The following is a 15,495-nucleotide window of genomic DNA, read 5'->3' as shown; positions in this document are numbered from 1 at the left end:
CTGCCCCAATAATTTTGACTTCATCGGGGATCTTGGTGATTTGATCTGTGCTAATACAAAGTCTGAGGAAGTTTCCCCATAATTTATCGTCCAAGATATCATCTGCCGATACAAAGGTGCCGAGGTCTTTGCATATATCCTTAATGACATCAATATGCCAATAATTTGAGGGACAATTATACAGTCTTATCCACACCTTGCTATTCGGCAATACATACGTTCGGGGGTTGAAATTGGGCTACCCATCAATGGTGTGAACTTCAATGCCATCTAAGATTTATGGACTTTTATTTTTCGCTTGCCATTTATCCTTATTGCTCATGAATTCAATCATATATAAATTATTCGGGAGGATATTAATGTTAATATCCTTTCCCCACTGCACTCTACACCAGGATTCAAGGTTGTCCTTAACCCGCTTTCCACCACCCCACTTGATGAAAAGGCAAGACTCAAGCAAATTTGACCTAGCAGAATTAATTTTATTCTCATCCAAAAAGATGGTGGATCTTGAGGTTTTTCTGACCGGTTTATGAAAATGGGGTCGTTGAGGGAGGGAGGCGGCTCTTCGAAAGTCAGGGCGTCTTACTTGGTTTGACCAAGGGTTCCAATTGTTAGGGCGGAAATTGGATCTCCAAAACCTGTCTTGGTCCGCCCTTGAGTTATCTTTCCTGAAGTGCCCATTCCGCTTTTGGGGATTACAGTGATTAATCGGGGAACCAAAAAAGAGTCAGTGTGAGGATTGCCTCTCTCGGGTGCCGCATCAGAAAAGCTAGGTTCAGGCAGTAGATACCAGTTTGGGGGGGCCTCAGATGCGGGATGCTTAGCCTTACGAAACCAACCTTTGTTATTCCAAATGAAACCATTCTCCTTCCACTTATGCGGGTCAATAGGGCACTGGTGTTAAATGATTAGCAAAATTTTTTAAAGAGGGGGCTAGCCCGCCAGCATTTTGTCAGCCCCCCACTTACCCTGTGATGTCAACACTTACCCACGACAGAGGGAATTTATGATAAGAGAGGGCGGGCACGATGCACGAACGAGGCAGAAGAAACACGATACTTGCAAGTAGGTACTTGGAGGCATGCCTAGGCTATGCGGTGCTATTTAAAGGGCTGCATAGCCAGTGCCTTGTTTAAAGGGCTGTATAGCCAATGCCTTTTTATAGTTGTTTTTAAAGTTATTTTGGGAAACATGTAGAACATATGTGGAAAGAGTGTTTTGTAATTTCACCTCATTTTTAGAGATGCTATAGATTATAATAAAGTTTTATTAGACATAGATAATAGTCAATTTTTCCTTATAATGAATATGGTTTCTCTATTATAATTACACATTGTGTTTAATGGTTATCAAAGTTCAAGCCATTTTTAAGGGGATTTGTTATCGGTCATTATGTATGATTAGAGTCGTTGGAATTAGTTATGACTGTGTTTGTTCCATGCGTTTATAGTGTAGCATTATGATTTTGTGATAATAATAGATCAAGTGGCTACAATAGCAATCACTTTGTCAAGCACATCAATAAGTTAGATTTGTAAATTTAATAGTCCAACTACAATCCATAAATTTGTGTTTTGCACAACACCATTGTTTCTTATTGCTCATCATTTGAAATTGGCATGCCCTTTTTTTTATCAATAATGGAGTGTGTTATTTGTGTGGTCATCTAGTTTAACTATTTTTTGTTATGTATTGCAACTAAAATATTTCTTTCAAACAAATGTGAATTGAAGAAGACAATGTATCTTGTTTGTTTGTAGAAAGGCATGATAGGAGATGTTGCTAGTCTACTTGTATTACTTTTGCATTCTTTATATTTGTAAGATTGTGGCTTTTGTTTTGGGCAAGTTCATTTAGATATGTCCAAAACTTATGTCGAATATGATCATTATTTTAAAGCTTCTCTAAAGTGTTGTCCCATGTGACAATCCAAAATATATTGGATGTCTCATATTGGTGGAAATTGTGCTAGATCGCCAACAAACATAATAGATCAATCACTAAATGGACTTTGATAGTCATATGTGAATGCCTCACACAACTACTTGTCAATGCATTGTAACAACCTTGGTCCAATGAAAGTCATTTAATATTACAATGTAATGAATAAAATACATTTTTTTTGGAAATTTGATAGATTTTGACCTTGAAGAGGGTTCATGGCTTTGGTTATCAATGTCCAAGCCAATTTAAGGGTTTTTTTTTTGTCAACCACCACATACATGACTAGAGTAGTTGGAACTAATTGTCGTGTTTTTATTCCATGCATGCATGATGTAGCATTGGAATTTACAACAACAATAGATCAAGTGGCTTGCATTCATTTTTGTAGACAATATCAATCACTTTGTCACTTGAGCACATTATTAACTAGTCTAGCTACAATCAACAGATTGGTGTTTTGCACAACTTGTTGTCCAATGCAACAACATCATTGTCTCTAGTTTTTCATCATTTAAAATTGATTTGATATGCCCTTTTTTCTCAATAACAGAGTGTGCTATTGGTTTGGCCATTGTTTTTAACTTTTTTTTTTGTTATGTATGGCAATTAAATTTTTTTTTGTAAATAAATTTAGTGATGAAGAGTATGCATCATGTCTTTTTGTAGAAAGAGATGACATGAGGTGTTACTAGTCTACTTTTGTTGCTTTTGTATTCCTTATATCTGTAAGAAGATTGTAAATTTTGATTCAGGTAAGTTCATCTCAATGTCAAAAAATTATGTCAAGTTTTGAACATTATTTGAAAGCTTCTCTACAGTTTTGTCCCATTGGGATGTCTCATATTGGTGGCAATTGTCTTGGATCATCAAGAAGCATAATAGAACAACCACCAAATGGACTTTGATTGTGTTATGCGAATGCCTCACATAACTTGTTGCTAATGCATTGTAATGATCTTGGTCCAATGCAACTCGTTTAATGAACATTTATCGTTCTCTTCTTGTGTGATTAGTAGTTGCCCCTTGATAGATAATAAAATGAACATTTTAATGTTGTGAAATAAATCTCAATAGTAGTGAAGTTGTTGACAAAGAAGTATATTTTGAGTTGTTGAATCAAGATATCTATTGTTGAGGTCCCAAATTTTCCTTTCAATGAAGAAATATCTAGATTGACTTGAACTTGAAGGGATTGTGATGCTACACAACTTGTACAAAGCTTTATGATGCTAGCTCAAGTTGATTTATGAAGTTACATTTCTATTCTAAGAGTTATTGGCATTTATTTTCTAAGGTGATTTTGAGAGTTCATTAATTTTTAATGAGAACTTTCGTATGCGTTCATTGGTCAATTTTTTCACATTCCTCTAAATTTTCATGGATTGATCCAATTGTGTTGCATTCCCTTGCTTGTTTTGCATTAGTTTTCCTTAACATGAAAGATGCACTTTAGCTCTGATAAGTTAGTGATCCAATTCTAAGAGTGAACTAGTGCATGATCTTGCAAATTAATTAAAATTATAAGAATAAAATGTATAATAAAAAGTAGCTATTAAAATTAAAGATTCATTCAAGATGAGAAAGAATCTTAGTATATATGCTCAGTAAAAAAGAACATGGAAAAATATACAAAGGGTTTTAAATGAGAATCTATGTATCCCTCTCCCACTTTACACAATGTACAAATCAAGTATTTATACACAATATTATAAATAGGCCACCAACTAGTCTCCATGTAAATGTTGATAAATGTCCAAGATGCACATGGATGGAGATGGTGTGAAACTCATATAGTGCTAGTTGTAATTCTATGCCACGACACAAACAACAACATGTGTCAAGTGTAAATAGTTTGTATAATCACATTATGTGACACCAAGACTACTTCATGATGCATTTTTATGGAATCATAACATGTTGATATTGTTGTTCTATGTGTCACCCATGTATAGTCTAATTGGACACTGGCATGTGCAACTATGTGGGGCCACACTATGAAAATGAGCATTGCTATGCCATTGCACATGAAGTCATCTAGACAATGTTATGCATAGCTTGACAAGTACCATGTTGGATGCATTGAGCAAAGTTGATTGTACCAATTATTTTTTAATGGTCATAAATATTTTGTAAATAGAATAGGGCATGTCCTTTCATACAACGCCCCAATGAAACATACGGTTTGAAATAATCTATGCTAATTTTTTTTTTTATTACATTGGATTAAGAATAAATACAAAAATATACAATTGATCAACAATCATCAGTAGAACAACTAGCTCATAACAACAAGTATAGGAGGGGAACATAGGCCAATTTCAAATTAAAATTTAAATGTTAGGGGTTCAATTCCATTTGTCTGAAATTGAGTTGATTTAATTCTACACTTGCAAATTTGAAATTGAGTGCTAAAAGTTAGCTCATAACAACTAGTAAAATAGGAGAACATAGAGAAACTTACAATTAAAATTAAAATTTAAAAGTTAGGGGTTCAATTTTATTTGTGCAAAATTGTGTTAGTTCAATTCCACACTTTCAAATTTGAACTAAGGTGATGGATGATATAAAATATAGATTGAATTTGAACCCTTGAAATATTTAGAAATAAATCGAAACTAAAATAAGATTATTACCAATTTCAAAATAAAAACACACAAATTTACACACCAAAAATAATGTAGAGAGAGAAAAAAGGAAAGGAAAGGGGCTTTTATAGTCCATGATGCCAACAATCTTTATATGGGTCTACAAATGGGTTAGAGCAATATGGGATTACCTCGTACTCCTTACATGAGGTACCTAATTGCACTACAAACGAGGCATACATACCTTACCTCTTTGTGAGATTTGAACTTGTGACCTCTCTTGCCAGAAAAGGAAAGGAAAGGATCTTTTATAGTCCACGAAGCCAACAATATGTGTATGGGCCATATATTGGTTTGAGCAATATGAGACTACCTCGTACTCCTTGCGAGAGACACCTAACTGTGCTACAAACGAGGTGTACATACCTTACCCCCTAGTGGGATTTGAACTTGTGAGCTATCTTTCAAGAACACATGTTCTCCACTTACTAGACCAACTCACATTGAAAAACACAAAAGAAAAATGACTTAGTATCCAATTTCAACATTTAAAAAAAAAAAAACCAATTAAATAGTGAGGGAAAATAAATATCGGTATACAATTTTCACGTGTGTTCAAAACGAGGTTAAGTGTTCTATAAAGAGAATATGATGGGACGTTAGAGTTTAAGGAGCGGGCCGAAGAAACTTTAGTCTGGGTAAAGGAGTTCTTATGCTGGAGCAGTGAAGGTGTTGGGATTTATTCATCCGTCGTGCTCTCATGGCGGACCTACAGGTATTTCTTACGCCCGTTTACACTGCATATGGTGATCAGGGTGGGTGATTTTCACAGGGATTATGATTTTCAAACCATTCATGTCTTCCTAATGTATTTTAGGGTTTGTACAATCTTTGTGCATTTGTAAATTCTTCCTGTCAATAGGGAGTGGCTCTGGAAAACAATATTTTACATGACATTTCTGAACACTACTTTTGAATTAGGGAGAATACTAGGGGAATGAATTTTTTCACTTTTAGTGTTCTGTAGGTTTTTCCTGGATACAGTACCAATCAAATTTCAGAAAACGTTCAGCTATAAATCTGTAGAACTCTGACTTCAAAATTGAACATACAAACAGAAGTGAGCATAAATATTTTGTTTCTACCTCCGTTTTCCTCTTGAACACTTTAGGTCCAGCAAGAAACATATTTCCTGGAATCAAACTAATCAAGCAGTTCTAGCATGAAAACAAAATAAGCCACAATAAAAACTCGAAATCAAAATAATAGAGTAGTTATATTATAAAAAAGCACAGAGAAGAAAAACATCGGAGGAGGAGGGTAGGGAATACAGTGACAATGATTTATAATGCCTTAAGAGATTGTAGAGATAGAGAAAACTTATTGAAGCGTCCGATAGGCAAGTGGCAAAAGGTTTTGAGATGGTTAACCTCTGAGTGGTATGTTTTGTGGTGGGCTTCAGTGAACATGCACATTGGAGCATCTGGTTAGTATTCTCAATGCTAGGTTTGTTTATTTATTTATTATATTAAGAAGTTGTTTCAATCAAGGTCCTGAAGGGCTACATTCCACAACATGGGTGATGTTGTTTCCTCTTAGATGCCAAGCCCGTGGGGATGTTTGGCACCCAAAAATCTTTGAGGAATTTTACATGTTTTTTTCCTTTATTTGCATTCTATTCAGGTGGGCCAGTTTCTTGAATTTCATCCCCTGCAATATTGTTAAAAAGCTATGCCTCAACCGGAATAGAAGTCTGATGTGTTGTGCAATGGTGCTTTAACCTTGGGCTATATCTCACACCTTTGAATATTTTCCCCAGCCTTACTGCCAACACATGACACCTATAAGAAAAGGTTACAGAATATTGCCTCTGCCACATATTGTACGCACTCAGGAAACTACTGCATAAGACAGATAGTATGAAAGAAATAATGCCGACTGTTGATATCTGAAGCAAAATTGAAACCTCTGAGAAATCCTCACTTGCACAGCTGTCAGTCTAAGAAATAAATTTGAAAACTTGTCCAGAATATCAGAGGAAAACAAAACGACTTGTCTGAAACATTTGCAAAAAAACAAAGCATCAAATAGCAGTTATAAAGAAAAGTTTGAATCAAACAAATTAGCCATTTTATTTTAAGTTGCAATTGCCTAGTTAGGCGTGCAAGTTGGTGTTGGAATCAAGGAACACTGAGAGGGGCAGGAATCAGTGTTGTGCAATCTTTAACATTAATAATCTGATTCTTCAACCATCTAATGCAAATCAACAAAAGAAGGATGCAAACACATAAAGCAAATATCCACAACACCATAACACTAGATTTATACGTGGAAAACCTGGTTAAGGGAAAAACCACGATGGGATTGAGACCCACAATATTTATATACTCTGTTAGAAGTATAGAAATATTACAGAAGGGGAATACACATGCATTCAGGCACACTGCCTAGAGCTCACTACTCAAATTACAATAAGGGCTATAACCCCGAAAGGCTCATTGCCTTACAAAATGATTAGAAAAGATAATTGGAATGTCTGAACTGATAAACAGCATCTGCAAATGCCAAAATATAGTTCCGGTTATGCACAAAGTATACTGCTTTGTTTTGCTGTTCTGCTATATTCCGGAGCACAAATCCTTTACTCGCACACATGAAACTGTGTACAATCGCTCACAAATACTTTTCACACAACCACCGATATCAAAAATGACAATATCAATTGCTCTTATATATCCGCAACATGAAATTAGGTCATCTACATGTTGGCTTCAAGAACATTATCCAAATGATGAAACTTGTACTCCAAGTCGGCTCAATCAGAATTCCAATGCATATGCGGACCAAAAGAATTGTCCACACACTATCAAAATCGCCTAACAACACGCCACGATCACAAAAACAATTACCAAAATCGATCCACATAATCTGCACAATGATTATCCACATGAGACTGCTGATGAACACTGTTCTATCCAAAAACCTGTAAATCGGATCTTCTATCTTACTCCATATTCAACACCTGAGGCCACAAATTTGGAATAAGGTAGTAGATACATCTATCAGGGTTCCCTTAGCTCCGCAACATAGACTATTCAACTAAAGTGAAGTACCGACCAAAATGCTAACCTCTTTCGGATGCCCTGTTCTAGCTCACAGGACTTAACCAAATCTCAATCACTCTTCCGGTATGAACAAATCATGAACTATGGATGGGTGCATTAGCCTCAGTTGCCATCAATGACAACATCTGATGCCTAGTGCAGTGTCTCTTGCCAACAGTTGGGGATCACTTTATGATTTAAGTTACACTTTATAAACATCTTTTATAAAGTCACTTTTAATGTAATATTGCCACTTACGGTAAAGGCAACTTTATAATATAATGACATTAATCTGTCCCAAATTTTGGCACCATATATGTCAAATTTGATACATTAAAGGAATACAACAATTGCAATGATTCGATATGTACAAGAGATGCCGCACTGAAGCCATATGTACAAGAGATGCCACACTAATCTTATCATACCCACTGATAAGAATTGGCAACTGAAGCAATATATCTCACTTTTTCATTGTATGCTTATAGGTTGCCTTGCAAGGCTTAATGAGCTAGTTTTAAATTTTAATCACATATGGAGCATAGCGTACTTTCACTTCTGAATTATTAAAGGAAAATTTAGGATATCAATAATATTTATGTCCTATTTTCTTGTACAGATATTGAAAACCTGAAATAAATCAACATTGAATGTTGTTTTGGATATTCGTATTTGAATACAAGGAATAGTAAACAAGCTTGGATGGATCTTTAGCATTATCTCCTGCCTGCCCTTTGTTTGTCAGGACAGCGTGCAGGCCAAGGTTAAGAAAACAAGGGAAGGTCTGCTGTACTGTTTGGGAGCAATCTGGATTACAATTATGCCTATCTTCAAATGCCTTTATAGGGAAGGTTTGCTGTACTGTTTGGGAGCAATCTGGATTACAATTATACCTATCTTCAAATGCCTTTATAGGGCTACCAAAACAGGGTAAACCTCTGCACAGTCATCTGGGCTACAGCCAAGCCTATCCTCAAATGCCTCTTCAGGTATAGCTATTCTGGCCGAAGCCATGCATGTCTACTCTCAAATTATGAATTTTCTCCAACAGAATTCTTTCTCCAAAAAAGCAGACAAACAAATATTTTGAATTTTAAAAGAAAAAACTTGTTTCACAACAGTGCATAAAAGTGCAGAATTATAGTGTCAGCCTTTTTGTCAATACAAAGTTATTCATGAAATTGCAGATTTATATATGATGGTGCCCCATGTTTATTTTATGAGTTGAGTACTCAAATTGAGAACAAAACTATGGCAGGCTTTATCCTCTAACCATTGTACCTTAGAGATATGTAAAAAATGCCGCAATTTAGTGCAGCAATAGGTGGGTACGAATCTCCCCTAATCTGATGAGTGTACAATATCCTAATGGATTCCATAGCTAATTTTTGGTGTATCAGAACAAAAAGGAATATTTATCTCACATACTCATTCTCTCATCTCATTCTCTCATCTGGTAGAATGTGTTGTATATGGGGTACTTTCCCATAAAATATTAAAAAACTAAAAAAACATTCAAACATGCTAGATTTTTTCTAGCGGTGCTTGATGGGGTTTTGTACAAATGGTGTGCTAATAAAACATGTATTTATGGATAAATTTTTATCAGATTAAGCTATATTACATGGGCTTCCATGATAGTGGTTTTTTAACTCATTTCTGTTCTATGCGCAGAGTGTGCAGACTGAAAAAGCAGTTCTGAAGCAACCAAAGGTTTTTCTCTGGTAATATTGAATTCCAGTCCTTTGTTTTTTGCCAAGCTTTTCAATTTTACTTGAGTCTTGATGTCAGACTAATACACATGCAGTTCAAAGAAATCTGGGAAGGTGAAAAGACCAGGGAAAGTTGGCAACAGGTTTTGGAATAATATTGGCCTTCGTTTAAGGACCCCAATGGAAGCTGTTCGATGTAGTACAGTGAAGTCAGGATGAATATATTTATGTTGATTATTTTTTGTCTCTTCCTTATTGAATGGTTAATTTGTTCACCAATCATTTTGTGATTTTCTCTCCTGAATGAACGTATTTCATGAAATGCCCGCTTTGTGCATTTACAAGCTAAAGTTTTGCCTCTGAAGTGCTTTGGAGTGATAATATCTTCCCGAGGTCATGCAGCTTAATATATGATTGCTTTAGATTTTTATCCAATGGTTTGACACTTGCTTTTGTGTTTTATTATTTTTGTGCAATTCACATTGTGTTTGGTGCTTAAGTTTCTAAGCCAAAGGACATTTATTGTCATAAAGTAGTTATTATCCATTTAACCAGTCTTCATAGAGCCTAGAGAGCCATTAACATGTTGCCCTTGCAGGCTACAGTTAATAATCGTAATAATAAGTTAACTTTGTTTCAATCAATCCTGCTATTCCGAAGTATCTTATTATTAGTTAACTTTGTTTTAATATGTTGCCATCTCCTTTGCATGATGTAATTCATTTTAACCTTGCATGCATTTTTCTGTATATGTGCTTCATTAGATGCATATGTGCTTCATTTAAGAAGTCGAATATATGAGCTTTGATCTCTACTTTTTGTTTCTAGCATCAAGCTGGTCAATTGTCATCAACTGAATAGATGGTTTGGATGATTACTTTTTTTTTCTAGATTCGAATACATATTTCTTATGTTTCATTTCCTTTCTACTGTATTTTCTTTTCATATATAACTCTCTGTACTTGTTCTTATTTCTTGTATTTTTCGTTGAAATAATTTGTTAGTTACTCTATTCGTTTCTTTCTCTAATGTTATGGTTCCTAGGGCATTTCAAGGGATTTTCCAGGTCTGAGATTCTGTAATAGGCATGCATTATTCTTTCTTAGTCGAAAAACAATCTTGAATAGAGATCCATTTCTAATTGTTTCCTATACAGAGATGTAGACATTTAAGATTTAGAAAATATGTATATCTCATTGACCAGAATTTTATGATTGCGTGCAGGGACATACGCTGACAAAAAATGGCCATTTATTGGTAATGCATCAATCAGGGGGTCGCATATCGGCTGGAACCTGTGATAGTGCAAAAATGAACTGCACTAGAATAGTCCGCAGGAACTATCTCCTCTTTGTTAAGAAGTATTAAAGGTAAGCAGAGGAGTTAAATTCAAGTGTTTGTTTACAGTATAGTTATAATTGAACAAGACATGGGTGTTTTATGAATATCTGTATGGCTGTGCAGATATGAGAAAAGGCATTCGAAAATACCAGCTCATATTTCATCTCTTAAGGAAAGAAATCACTTATTTTGGACAATCCAGGTATGCACAGTGGCAAAAGCTTCCATTCAAATCGAATGTCTGTATGGTAAGAATTCTTTTGTATTTGCTTTGAGAGTTCTTATGATATGTGCCCTATCCAGGCCTTTCTCCAAGGCCACGATTAGATGTTTTGGAAAGTGATGTCCGCCGGTTCTAGCAGTGTTGAGCAAAAGAAAAGCTTCAACAATTTGTGTAAGTTTCAGTATTAGGTAGCCTTTTAGTTGAAAGTTAATTTTGATCCAATTAGATTTGAGTCATATTTTAAAGTATTGAATAAGGGCATGTCCCCATGCTTAGCTTATTTTGGCTAGCAGCAGCTGCTCAACTTTTTAAGGAGACAAGCGGCCCCATGGATAGTCAAATGACTGCTTATTTTTATGCAATCTTCTTAAATTATTTTGTAAATGAAATTATTAATAACATTTTTTACAATAAAATTCATAAGCAAAATCTTAGGCAAGTAAATAGGAGAGAAAAAAATATGATGAAGCCATGTGTTTTTTTTATCAATAAGCAGCCACTCCTTATTTCTAGCCCCCCTTTTTTTCAAAGCTTATTTTCATTTTTAAGTAGCCACTGCTCCACTAAAATAGCTAAAGATTTTAATTTATCCTTTTCCCTTAATTATAATTTTACATGGGAACATTCTAGCTGCTTAAATTTAAGCAGAAAATGCGGGGGTAAGTACCTATGAAGCATTGCTTTTAGATCAATTTATTAAAAAAATAATTTAAAAGCTTGATGTTTCACAACTCTTATTTAAGTAACATTTAAAAAAAATTGAAATACCTTTTTTTAGAAATAAATATATTTGTCAAAATCATAATTTTTAAATATTTTAATTAGCTTAGGGCAGGTCCTCATGCGGCTGCTTAGCTTATTTTGGCTAGCAGCCGCTGCTCAACTTTTTTAGCATTAATTTGTGGAGCTGGTGGCCCCATGAATGTAAAATTTTGCTGCTTATAAAATAAGCAGTCATCTTAAATTGCATTATTAAAAAAAATATTTAATTCTAATTGGTCACATAAATTGTGGAGAAAAAATTGGAAACAAATCAAAAGAGGGAAATTGTTTTGGAGAGCCACATGTCAATCTTCTCAATAAGCAGTTGCTGCTTATTTCCAGCCCCCCTTTTTTTTCAAAGCTTATTTTTAAGTCTTAAGCAGTTGCTGCTCCACTTAAATAGGAAAAGATTCCAATTTATCCTTTCCTCTTAATTAAAAATTTGCATGGGAACACTCTGGCCGCTTAATTTTAAGCATAAATTGCACTTAAGCAGCCGCATGGGGACATGGGGTTATACATTTTTCATTTTCAATAAAGATGATTGCCTTTTTAAGAATTGTTTGAGTGTTTATTATTAAAGAAATTAAAAAAATATGATGTTGTAAATGAGTGATTCCATGTTGACATATATAATTTTCTAAATTTTACATAAATAGTCAAAACAAAAAGTAAAACAAAAATATTTTGGCATACAACTTTTAATTTAAAATATATATTTATTTAAATTGAAAAAAAAAATTTATGTCCTAAAATTTCAAGTGAAAGAAAATAAGATTATTATATATTTTATTATTTTATTAGCAACTATAGTATCAATTTATAAAAAAATATATTTAACTAATTTTTCAATATAAAAATTACAAACATAATGTTGATGTGTAGCGGCGGGGAGAGAGATGATTCCCGACTGCTGCCTTACATATGCGATTTTTATTTACTAAATTGCTTGCTTATATCTCTATATATGATTCTTGTTTTTATTAGCATCCATGGGTTAAGGGATGATTAATGGTTGACTATCGGGTTAACTTCGCACCCTTTGCCTTTGACCCTCCCGATAAGAGTCATGTTTATTCGTGTTGCTTAGTCAAGGATATAGTTCTCTTGAGCGGGAGTTTTGGTTTACATAGTGGTCGGTAAAAAGGATATGCTGCATGTATCCGTGTGATGCCCGAAAAGAATCTGCAGCAGATGTACGTGTGATATCCATGTGAACAATCTGCTGTGTATTTCGTGTGAGATGCTTGTGACACACACATACATATATATACGCATACATGTGTACGCATGTGTATACGCATATATATATGTGTGTATGTATATATGTACATCTACACATGTACATTGCATATATATTTACACACACATGTAGATGTACACATATATGTACATACGTATACATATACATATACACACAATTGTTGAAGTATATGTATACATGTACATCAACATGTGTGTTTGTATGCTCTTCTCACTTTAGAAATGATATTCTTGGGAAAGAGTAAAATAACTTAAATTAAAATGGTATTTTTAAATGTATCCAACAGAAACTATTCCATAAATCTTCAAGGTCATATTGATTCTTCAAGAGCTACATATTTTCCTCGTTTGATTCAAAGACACATAGAAGATAGTCTTTTTATTAAAGTATTGGGCCATCCACGTAATAGCACTTGCACCATATGTTTTGAGGGCATAATCTTGCCAAAGAAGCATCGATATAGCTAATAACATAGTAATCAATTAAACTTGATTCTTGGTGCAAAGAAAAAATGTAATATTATGAATTTGTCGTTTCCCAAAGAGCATATGGTATTCCTCATAAAAGTAACAAGGAGATCAAGATATATTTTCATAAGCATAAGCATGAATGATTAGTAACATAGACATGCTACTATATATAGTAATGATCCATAAAAAAATTAAGCGACGGGAGAGCTATCCTTTTCAGGTTTTCTTTCCAAATAGTTTATAAGGGCGATAGCCACCCATTATAATAAGGTGCTTTACAACCAATAAATTTAGAGGATACCTAAAACTCATAAAAAATTTAGCTAAGGTAATACTCGAGAGAAAAAATAATACATTAGCCAAAAGAAAAAGAAGCTTTAAAAAGTTTATGTAATTCCTCTTTATGGATGGATGTGTAAGAGTTTGAAACAATTTTTTTATTCACCTTATCATCTTTGTTGCTTTAGTAAAAAGGAATGAACTCCATTTTAATAGAACAAGAATGAAAATTACTTGAGACATATAATGATCTCCTTAAATGATTACGAAGATCATTAATGCAAATTATAGTCCAATTTTTTTCATGGTATAAAATCTCAATATTTGATAATAAGTATGAGGGCAAACATGAGCACTCTTATAGGTTGCCTAAAGGATAATTTTCCAATAGAATATCCTCAAACCTTGGCATTCCTTAAATAGATTCCTATAATTTATTAATGAGGTAAGATAATGACAGGAAAATGATATAATGCGTTGCATTTTAAACCATCATTAACTTAGAACAATTCCCCCATTTTTAAATTCATATTGCCTATAATTTCAAGGGATTCAATATGAAGATGTGAACACATAAAAAATAAATCAACCATGCTTTAGACTATATAAAATGGAGATGAAAGGTTGGTAATACTAGTAGCAAGCCATACTCTAGTGAAGTGGAAATATAGAAAATAAACAAATTATGTCCTTCGGCCATGTCTCTTATCATAAAGGTGAAAAGTTGTCTTGATACGATGAAAGCACGAGGTTTATTCATAAGAGAGATTCAAATCTTGAACCTTATACACAATTTAAAGAGGCTAATGATACTCCATCTTTTATGTTAGACAAAACAAAAGATTTTGAAAATATCTTAGAAAGATCATAAAAATAATGAATGATAAATAATTAATCTTATTCAATTTTTGTTTTAAAGAAATAATTAAACTATAACATGATACAAATATTAATTCAAAATTAACACAAGCTAAAAGATCCACTACTAATATTTATAAAAAATATTTTAGTGATCCACAAGGAAAGTTGATCCACTATTATGGTATTACGTACAAATGAATCCCTCGAAAAAAAAAGGGTTTCAATCTAACGTATAGTCCCTTTTCCATATAATGGAAATATAAAATTCAAACTATTTGTATCACTTAAAGCTAAATTAGCCCACCTCTACCATCTGTTTCTCCTACTTATACTATATTGAATTGTTTTGTATTATTCTATTATGTTAATTAATTCTTGATGCCCCCCTCTACCATCTGTTTCTCCTACTTATACTATTCCTCCTCACTGAAAGGGTGCATTGTTTCAGGTGGGCCTTTTCCTTCATAGGGGGTGTCTCTTCTCAAGTTTTAACCGCTACATCTTACTAATGAATCACTCTAATTTAAACTTCTTCCTTAACACACATGGTGATTAGTGAACTTGGTTTTGTTACTTGTTTGCTTGTTGAAACCAAATACCATGGGATCTTCCCTCATGATGTGATCTGGCTGTTAAAGAGAAATAGACCAATTCGCTATAGGGGCATGCTAGGCAACTTGTGCATACGTGGATTGGAGTAATATGTGACATTGAGACTCCACCTCGTTTTTCTTCCAATTCCTCTGTTCCCACCAATACTATTAGTAACAATGATTGAGAATAAACACTTTATCGCCTTGACTGAAAATGCACATATTTAAAACGCAAAGTATAAACTCTCCAAACATAACTGCAAAGACTCCTTTATTGAATGAGACATGGTTGAATAAAGGGTCAGGTTTAAATTATACACGTTAAGCAACATATTAAGTTTAGAGAATGTCAGT

At 33.9% G+C, this 15,495-nt stretch overlaps 1 protein-coding gene across 1 annotated transcript; it reads left to right on the top strand.

The window, feature by feature from the left end:
- The first annotated feature begins 4,713 nt into the window (after positions 1-4,713).
- Positions 4,714-11,337, top strand: LOC131077923 (uncharacterized). The gene is made up of 7 exons (XM_058015516.2): positions 4,714-4,742; positions 5,176-5,307; positions 8,382-8,625; positions 9,311-9,360; positions 9,444-9,552; positions 10,573-10,718; positions 10,813-11,337. The coding sequence occupies exons 1-6, from the start codon at positions 4,714-4,716 to the stop codon at positions 10,714-10,716; spliced, it is 708 nt and encodes a 235-aa protein (XP_057871499.2). The 3' UTR covers positions 10,717-10,718; positions 10,813-11,337.
- Positions 11,338-15,495: the final 4,158 nt, after the last annotated feature.

This window comes from Cryptomeria japonica, chromosome 9, assembly GCF_030272615.1.
Source record: "Cryptomeria japonica chromosome 9, Sugi_1.0, whole genome shotgun sequence".
NCBI classification, from domain to species: Eukaryota; Viridiplantae; Streptophyta; class Pinopsida; order Cupressales; family Cupressaceae; genus Cryptomeria; species Cryptomeria japonica.
The sequence above is the reverse complement of the archived record's forward strand: the minus strand, read 5'-3'. Positions and strand labels throughout refer to the sequence as shown.